The sequence below is a fragment of the Asparagus officinalis genome, chromosome 2 (assembly GCF_001876935.1).
Source record: "Asparagus officinalis chromosome 2, Aspof.V1, whole genome shotgun sequence".
NCBI lineage: Eukaryota > Viridiplantae > Streptophyta > Magnoliopsida > Asparagales > Asparagaceae > Asparagus > Asparagus officinalis.
This window is the reverse complement of record NC_033795.1, coordinates 3,905,711-3,915,560: the sequence shown is the minus strand read 5'-3', so window position 1 is coordinate 3,915,560 and position 9,850 is coordinate 3,905,711. Positions and strand designations below refer to the sequence as shown.

At 33.7% G+C, this 9,850-nt stretch overlaps 2 protein-coding genes across 8 annotated transcripts in view; both read left to right on the top strand.

The window, feature by feature from the left end:
- Positions 1,251 to 4,999, top strand: LOC109829705 (probable 2-oxoglutarate-dependent dioxygenase At5g05600). The gene is given in 5 exon segments (XM_020396746.1): positions 1,251 to 1,286; positions 1,394 to 1,416; positions 1,418 to 1,600; positions 2,406 to 2,736; positions 4,653 to 4,999. Coding segments are annotated over 5 exon segments (834 nt in total). The 3' UTR covers positions 4,914 to 4,999.
- LOC109829981 (myb family transcription factor PHL7-like) overlaps positions 8,083 to 9,850 on the top strand; it is a 24,365-nt gene continuing 22,597 nt past the window's right edge. For all 7 annotated transcript variants that reach the window (XR_002244172.1, XR_002244173.1, XR_002244171.1 and 4 more), the window contains exon 1: positions 8,083 to 8,457. Coding sequence is in view for 1 of the 7 variants with exons in the window: in XM_020397094.1 (XP_020252683.1) it covers positions 8,349 to 8,457 (109 nt within the window). In the remaining 6 variants the exon portion in view is untranslated. The remainder of the gene's footprint in view (positions 8,458 to 9,850) is intronic.

Genomic DNA, 9,850 nt, shown 5'->3' with positions numbered 1-9,850 from the left:
TCACATGAGATTTTAAAAATTTAAAATCTCATGTGAGGCTCGGTGTACTGTAACAAATGAGAGAGAAGGTGTGGTTGGAGGTGTGGTTGAGAATATGCCCCTATCATTTTCCAAGTGAAAATTAGAGGAAACTATGTACATGACCTAGGCTAGATGCTAAGTAACCTACGGAATATTGCGATACCTAGATTTCATTGGGTGACGTAATGCTGCGCTCAGCAGCGTTAACCTCATTGGCTCGTATTCTATTTGAAACGTGACACAAATGAAGATTTCCAACATCTGACTGGCCTTCTGGTGGGCCCAGACAATTTCTGTTGAAAACGGTAGCGGAGACCTGCACACAAAACATGTTTCAACTCCACCGACCTAAAACTGAAAAACAAACAATAAAAAATAAATGCATGCAATCAATTCTTAATTTGGTCAGACTTTTTTCTTAAGAAAACTTTAATCTATCGCTAATAGTCAAATTAATTTCGGTCGGTTCAGTTCGATTTCAAATGTAAATGGTACCAACTATTTTGACAAAATTTGTAAAGATGCAACCAAACCAATCGCTCATTCACATCTACTTAGAACACTCCAGAATTTAGCCCTGTAAGTTAAGGATAAATTTTTTTTTATCAGAACACCATCCTATGCTTTTTACTAATCGCTCATTCACATCTACTTAGAACACTTCTCAGAATGATTCTGATAGAATTTTATACGCATAATTTATAAGGATTTTAGTCCTCGTTTGTCGAAAGACAGTGATGAGTCCATCTCCTCGATTATAACTGTTGATTATTTAGTATGCGATCACGGCTAGTTTTAAATTTAATAGTCATATTATTTCCTTTTGATTTACATATATGTTTTATGCGTAGGAGATGAATCTGCTTACTAAATATATAAACCACGAACATTAATCATGATTAACAGCAGTAAACACCTTAAACATTAATCATGATTAACAGCAATAAACACCTTACTTATTTCTAAATCACAGTGAAGAGCACCTGAGTCCCACCTGAGACCAAGTGGCAACCCCATCCCAAACGTTCATGAACACGTCATTCCCCTCCCCCTTCTATATATATCATAAAAATCCATGCACAGCCTCCCCACCTCCTCCCTCCCCCTCAGAACCGCTACCCACCCGTCACCCTCTGCATGGACCTCCCCACACAATGGCCGAGCCCGTCGTCGCCGTCCAATCGCCTCTCCAAGTCCAACCTCACCGTCCGTCCCGCTCCGCTACGTCAATGCCCGTCCCACGGCGGTCCCCGCAGTCCGAAGAGGTTCCCTCGGCGATCCCACCGTCAATCTAGCGACCCCGCTCCGGAGGCGTGCGGCCGCATGTCGGGAGTGGGGATCTTTCAGGCGGTGACCACGGGGTGGCCGCGAGGCGGGGAGGAGTGAGGAGGTCTGGGGAGTTCTTCGGAGGTCCGGCTGAGGAGAAGGGGAGGTTTGGGAATGACCCGGTGAGCTATCAAGGGTATGGGAGCAGGCTCGGAGTTGAGAAGGGGGCTGTTCTTGATTGGGGGGATTATTTCTATCTTGAGGTTTTCCCTGAGGGGAGGAGGGTGCTTGAGAAGTGGCCTGGCTCTTGCAGGTACGTGTGGGGGTACTCACAGGTGTTTAGTAATTTAGTATTATTTTATAAAATTATAACAAAAAATAAAAATTATTATTTTCTTTTATAATTCAGATCCTCTTCCATACCCTAGTTTGTTTTGAACAAGGAAAAGGAATGAGTGTAATACGCGGGGGAGATATGATAAGCGTAAAATTTTGTAATGAAGTGTGACCGTCCAGAAAACAGTAATTAAATGGTTTTATTAAAGGTAGTAGAATATGTTTCGGTTGGTTTGGTTTGAAGAAAAATCTAATTAACTTGAACTAATCAAGCTGATCACTCACTCAATTATCATAAATATTGCTTTCTTTCTTTCTTTCCTTTTCGCTAGCTAGTCCATAAATGTTCACTCTCTTTTTTAACTTCTCTTAAATTGTTTATTGTCCCATTGATTTGCACCATTCTTTTATCCATATGCCTCAATTTATATTTTTCGTTTACTGATTTCTCGATCCATGCTTTCCTTCCGGGTCAAGATAACCATTTTTTTAAATTAAATAAATCTAATTTCAAAACAAATTATAGCTTATCGAACATACTAGACTAATTTAGGTCGGTTCGGTTTGGTTTCAAAATTTAGAACACAGTTTGGTTCGATTTGGTTAAAAAATTATCAAAATTAAAACCGATCCAACCAACCGTTTTCCCCTAGGATAGGCAGAAATTAAGGCTGTAAAGAACAGACTCTCTACTGACAACTAATTTGAATTCCTACCTCTACAAATCTTTAATGATTCCAAAACATAGGTTTGTTTTAATTGTTTGCTCTTAACTTTCCAAGGGATGCAACTGAGGAATACAGCAACCAAGTCCTCAGCCTATGCACAACCCTAACGAAGCTGCTCTCCAAAAGCCTAGGCCTGCACGAGGACTTCCTTCTGCAAAAGTTCGGATCCGAACATGTCCAAGCGGGTATACGGGTGAACTACTACCCGAAATGCCCGCAACCCGACCTCACCCTCGGCCTCTCGCCGCATTCTGATCCCGGTGGCCTCACCGTGCTGCTCGCCGACGATGACGTGGAAGGGCTGCAGGTCCGCAAGGGCGATAAGTGGGTGGTCGTCAAGCCCGTCGCCAATGCGTTCATCGTGAACGTCGCCGATCAAGTTCAGGTACCTTTGTTTTTTCTTTGCTTTCGTTCCGTGCGTGTGTATATATAGAATAATGGAGGTTAACATATTAACGGAGGGTAAAATTTATTGCGATTATCTGAACACACAAACACGCACAATAAGAACCGCAAGCGCCAACATTTGCTAATTCAACCGATACAAGTTTGCACAATAAGGGTGTGTTTGAGACATAGTGGCCGTGAAAACAAAGAAAGTCTTTCTACAGGGACTTTCTCCAAGATAGCATTACCACGAGGACTTCTTCAAAGATGGACGTCGCGACTAGCTACGGTCTCCTCAAGAGAAAATTTATTCAATTCCAAAAAGATGACGGCCACTACCCAAAAACAAAATATTTAAAGAAAAACTCTAAAACCCTAAAAGAAGCTAGTTTAAAACAAAATTACTGAATTACCCAATAAAAAATAGTAAATTATAAATTTGAGGCCCTAAAAGATCTCAAAAACCCTAGTCACCCGCCATGGATAGGGGTGCATTCGGTGCGGATACGGCTCGGATATGATGTTTATCATATTCGTATCCGCTTACCCATCTCGGATACGGATACAGATGTATATATACCTTGGTAAGAAAAATTCATATCCATATCCGCTAAAATCAGATATGGTTACGGATATACACGCGGATATATAAGCGGATATGCATGTAGATACAAAATGGATATGAGAAAACTAGATAGTATTGAGAAAAACAAAGTTCATGTAATACAAAAGAGTTCGTTAATATATTCATTACATCTGAAAAGCTAAGATTAGGCATCTTGATCATCAAAATTAACCACAAATCTATAATTTAAGAATTAAAACTGTCGTAAGAGTATGATTAATATGCATTCGGATATTTCGGATACGGATCCGGATATTTCACTATAAAACCATATTCGTAATCATATCCTATCGGTGATAGATTTGAGTAACCATGTTTATATCCTAAAGGATACGGTTTTGAATATTTCTTCGGATACAGATACAGTTTAGCACCCCTAGCCAATGAACCTTCCTACACAATGGCCCGAGACACCGTTATGAGTGGTCTAATATATGGCTGGACTTCTAGTTTTTGGTATCTTGCTGAAAGAAAGTCCATATGTAATAATATGCTAGCTTCCAGGTTCCTTGGTACACACATGTTATTATATCTCTAATGTGCATCTAAAACTAGCTTGCAAGCGACAAGACAATGAAAATCTCATGTTTTTTACATGGATTTGTGAATCACTGGCATGTGCATGTCAATGTCTCATCATTTAAGACTCATGAGGCACGTTTATATTTGGTAGCTTTCTAACTTTTATTAGGTCCTAGTATTATCCAATTAAAATGAGAATAGATAATATTCAAATAGAAGATTTTATTTAAATAGAATACTAAAAGTGGGATAGTTTCGGAAAAAAATAATACTTTTGTGAGATAAACGGGGACACAAGAGAGTATTGATTAATGCACTTTTATCATGTGTCACCTCAATTATATATTTTCTTAAGTTATCATCGATCATTGGTTAAGCAGCACCTAATATGATACTAATACACCTCAATGATGTAATAATACATCATTTTTTGCAAAAATTACTACTAATAATTCTTATAAATTTAACTTTTTTATTATTACATTTCTCAGGCATAGTACAATATATAGAAAATATTAGTTAAATTGAGGACGTAGCTAATCGTCACGTGATTCTCACGTGACGTTTGAAACTAATGAGAAATAACATCAACAACTGTGTTTCATGAACCATAGTTGCGAATAAGATATATAGTTGAGCTAGAGAGTACAAGTGAAGATTAGTAGCTACGTCACTTGTATACAAAGAATTGAAGTACTAATTAATACACAGCAAGTTAATTAATTAATATAGTAATTTCAATATCTGATCTAATGATTATTAATTAGGTGATAAGCAATGGGATATACAAGAGCGTGGAGCACCGGGTGACCACAAACTCAACCAAGGATCGCCTCTCCATAGCTTTCTTCTACAGCCCCAACAACGACGTCCCGATCGAACCGGCACCGGAGCTCGTGTCGTCAGAGAACCCGGCCCAATATACTCGGACGACGTACAGAGAGTACAGGCTCTACATAAGGAAGAAGGGGCCCAGTGGCAAGTCTCAGGTTGAGTCCATCAAGGCAGCCGGGGAGGCAAAAAACTAGCGCTTGGGGTGAATTGAAGTTATAGTTTGTGAGCATAATTAAATAAAGGAAATTTTCTTTTCTAACTAGTATGAAAGAGAACATGGTCAAGGACATGACTTATATTAATTTAAGCATGTTTGTTTAGATTTTTTTTTCTTGTTTAGATTATGTAAATACTCTACCAATGTTGTTACATAATTTATGCGAACATCTAACGCGCATATATATATATATTTTTAAAACTTTGATAGTGTGATTTGTAATTTTCTTTGCCAAGTTTGATTATGTAAATACTTTGATTATGTAAATACTCTACCAAGAATTATATTTTTCTTTGCCAAGTTTTAAAATTTCAGCCATTTTTTATGGTTTTGAACTTTGATAGTGTGATTTGTAATTTTTAAAACGTTGGGATAGTTTTCTTTTAAAAATTATTTTAAGTTTAGTAATTGTAACTTCTATGTTTCATGTGTCAGTGGTACTTTTTTAAATGTCAGGATATTTCTTACAATTTTAAAATTTTAAGGGTGTTGTTTATAATTATTAAAACTATAAATTAATTTTAGAAAAATTTAAATTTTTAGCGGTCTACTAATAGTTTCCAGATTTGATGTGTACTTGTTAAAAATTTTGAAAATTTTGAGTTTTTTATGATTTTTAAATTTTGAAGGAGTTTTTTTATAATTTTTGTAACTTTAAGGTTAATTTCGGTAAATTTTAAAATTTTAGGTGTCTAAGGGTAATATCTTGAATTTATATTTTATTATTTGTAAATTTTATAATTTTAGGGTGAGTTTTTATAATTTAAACTTTTGAGGTTGTTTCCATAATTTTTCAGATATTTAAATTCTTTAGAGGATGCTATTAATTTCTTAATTTCATGTTTGTTGCTTTAAGTTTTGAAATTTTAGAAATTTTTAGGTGCATCATGGTAATCCCTTAAATTCATCTATGTTGTTTACAAGTTATGAGATTTTAGAATTTTTAGGGTGCCTGTTTGTGAACTTTTGAGAGTGTTTCTATAATTTTTGAGACATTGAGGTGCTAACTGTAAATTTTAAATTCTTCGTAAATTGCTGTTAATTTCTTAATTTTATGTTTATTATTCTAAGTTTTGAGACATCGTGATGATTTTATAATTTTAAACTTTTCAATATATTTTGTGCAATTTTAAAACTTTTTAGGGTTTTTTTATAATACTTCATGTATTATACTATGTGAACTACGTATAATTTCTTTATCTTAACAAACTAATACCATAAAGATATTTTATATATTTTATTAATATTACTTTTTAAATTGTTAAGCTATAGATATTTCACGTAGGATTAGGATAGGATGTAATTATGATTAGGATAGATTAAGATATAAATGAAATATTCAAAATAGTGAATGATAATATTGACCATTGAAAGATTTTAATGAACTCGTGCTTTTAAAGGGAGTATGATATATATATATATATATATATATATTATTATATATATTATATATATATATATATATATATTATATATATATATATATATAACCTATAATATATATATATATATTCGAGAAAAGAAAAAATGAGTATTCTGTGTACAAGCACAAGTTTTTGTGCTTCGTAGTGATGCGTCATTGAAATCGGCAGCCCACATTTACATGAGTTGAGGAGTGTCTAGAATAAGAATGAGGTGCAATGAGAATATCGACACCTCACTACCAAGCACAAAATTTGTGCTTGCGCAAACCAAGCATACACATTTTTTTCAGATGAGAAAAATGAGTGCTTGGTACCAAGCATATAATTTATGCTTCTCGGTAGCTGAGTGTCATATTCCCATTCCACTCATTATCAATTCCCAACCAACTCCGCCAACCCATCGTAATATGAGCCCCGATTTCAATTGAGTGGAGAGGGAATATGTCACCTCACTACCTTAAGCTACAAAACCTTATACTATAGGACCAAGCATACACATCTCTCTCTCTTCTCTCTCTTCTCTATATATATTATATATATATATAATATATATATATATATAATATATATATATATATTATAGAGCAGATGATGAGAGAGAAGGAGGAGAGATTTAATGAGTGTCTATGTCAAGGACGCGGCATTTTCCTCCTCGTCACCTATGTGGCACAATCCACTCATCAACTCACATTCTCTCTCTACTTTATGAAGGATGGTGGAGATTGTGTCACATAGGCGTCAAGGAGGGGAATCCTCTCCTTAACAAGGCATACCCATTAATCTATATTATATATATATATATAATATATATATATATATATAATCATATATATATTATTATATATATATATATATATATATATATATATAATTTAGTGTGTCCCATTACAAACTGAAACTACTTTATTTGTTTTTCGATCTATGTATCAACTATATTATAATATATATATATATATATTATATATATAATATATATAATTTAGTGTGCTCTCAATTTAACTGAAACTACTTTTTTGTTTTCGTCTATGGTATCAAACTATTATTTCAAGATCTTCTTTACGAGAGCAAGAGTATTCTTTTGGAAGGGAATAATGACAATTCAAGAAGGACTTCGTCTCGTGAGCAGGGGTGCAAACTTATTGAATGTGATTCTTATCATATTTTTATCCGTTTACTAATCACGGATACAGATACATATATTTCCTAAAAAAAAAAACGCTTTCATATCCAAAATCAAATGTAGATACAAATTTGATGAATGGATAGGAAGTAGACACGAGAGAAGCTGACAAGGGAAAAGAAAAGACATGATATAAGAGATGTTTAAAACTAATGAATTTCTCAAATAAAAGTCCATTACTATATATGACATATCTAAAAAGAAAATGCTAAAGTATGCTATAAGAGCAATAGTATTTTTGTACTACTAGATGTAACTATTGAAACCCATAAAAACTCATAATTTCTTTGCAATTTATAAGAAATTAGAGTCCCCTCTTGTTTTTTATTAATAAGAGAATAATATAATTCTTGTAGTATAAATATTGCTACTATATCTGAAAAACTAAGATTGGATCTCTTTATCATAAATTGATCTCAATATATTAATCTAATAGAACAATTTCAATTATCGATAAAATATTCAGATACGAATACGAATACAGATACGGATACAGATATTTCCCTTCATGATCCGTGAGGCATCCATGATGGTTCCCAAGGACTCCCAACAGCCGGCAGAGTCCTGCAACGTCCACTTCCCACAGCGACCACGATTTCTCTCGATGTCGGACTCTCTTTTTGTCCCCTGCTTCTCAATTTCCAACACCTCGTTCGAACCCAAAATAATTCTAAAAATCCTTTCTTTTTCATTACCAATCCCTTTCTCCCTCGATTCTACCGACCCGAGATAAAAAAAAATATATTCCCATTTCAAATTGGGTTTTCCTTAAAACACCATTTTCTTGCTGAAAATTTTAAGGTGAGTCATGGAGCATGAGAGTTTAGTTCGGGGTTTAGGGAGGCAGAGGATGAGGTGGACCCCAGAGTTACACCATTGCTTTGAGGACGCAGTTCATCAATTGGGCGGCCCCGATCGTAAGTGTGAAATAAAGTTTTAACTTTTCCTTTTATTTGATTATATTTTGGTTGCTTTAGCTTGCAAGGTGATATTTTTATATGCATTGTTAATTATTTGCTTGTAGTATGTAGCTTAGGTGTTTGTTTATATGTGTAGGAGATAGTGGAAAAATATATTTTGGTTAACAACTTAACATTAGAAGGAACAGCAAGAGAACGAAGTTTGTTTGATGTTGAATTGGCAAAATTGCTAAGTATATGTGATTTCAACTGCTTTAGACGATTTTATTGATGCATAAAGCTTTTAGAACCCTCACTATCTTATTTATTTATTTATGACTACTAGCTTTTAGTACTGCTCTGGTTTGAGAAGTAATTATGTGATAATAAATGTCGCTATTCACGGTCTATAGGTTGTATTTGAGAGAAATAAGTATATTGACAACGGTGATCTTTAATTGCATGAAGGAGATTTCCCTTCGGGCCTGTTTGGATTTGTAGGGGTGAAGGGAAGTTAAGGGAAACTGAGAGAAGGGAAGGGAAGGGAAGGGAGTTCCCTTCCCCTTGGTTACACCCCAATTTGGGGTAACAAATTTTATACTACTAGTTCTTGTGCACGTGCAATGCACGTGGTTAAATATCAAAATTATTATTATTTCGTTTATTTTCTTACTATAAAATAAGTCAGATTCATTTTGAATTAAAATCTATAAACATGGTTTGTTACATTTTTCATAAATTTTATTTAAATATTTTTAAATATTTTATGAAATAGATGATTAATTTTGAAAATATCTTTGGGCCAGGAATAAATAACTAACAAGTTTGCAAGGGAAGATAGGGTAACATAGTACATTCTTAAAAATTATTAATCTTTATTTAGTTTGTTTATAATGATAAGATATCATTATTAACTAACTACAATGCTTAGTACATTATTTTTTTGTTGGATGCTCAAGGCAGGCAAAGAACCCATGTGAGTCCTCATCGCAATTAATGTTATACAATTTAAGTACAAAGAAGATGGAGAATAGTATAGTTTGTGAGGGGAAACTCCAGCAGCTTAATTTGATATGTGGATATATAATAGATGGAGATGGAGAATGGTGGTTTTGAAAATAGTGGGTGTGTGTGGGTAATTACTATGTTTTTTTTATGGTTTTCTTCGTTCATTTTCAAGATATCTGTAGTCCTGTGGAATATATATATATATATATATATATATATATATATATATATATATATATATATATATATATATATATATATATATATATATATATATATATATATATATATATATATATATATATATATATATATATATATATATATATATATATATATATATCATTGCTAGTTTGTTATTTGAGTTAGATTTTATTGAACTCATTTTATCACACACATGCAT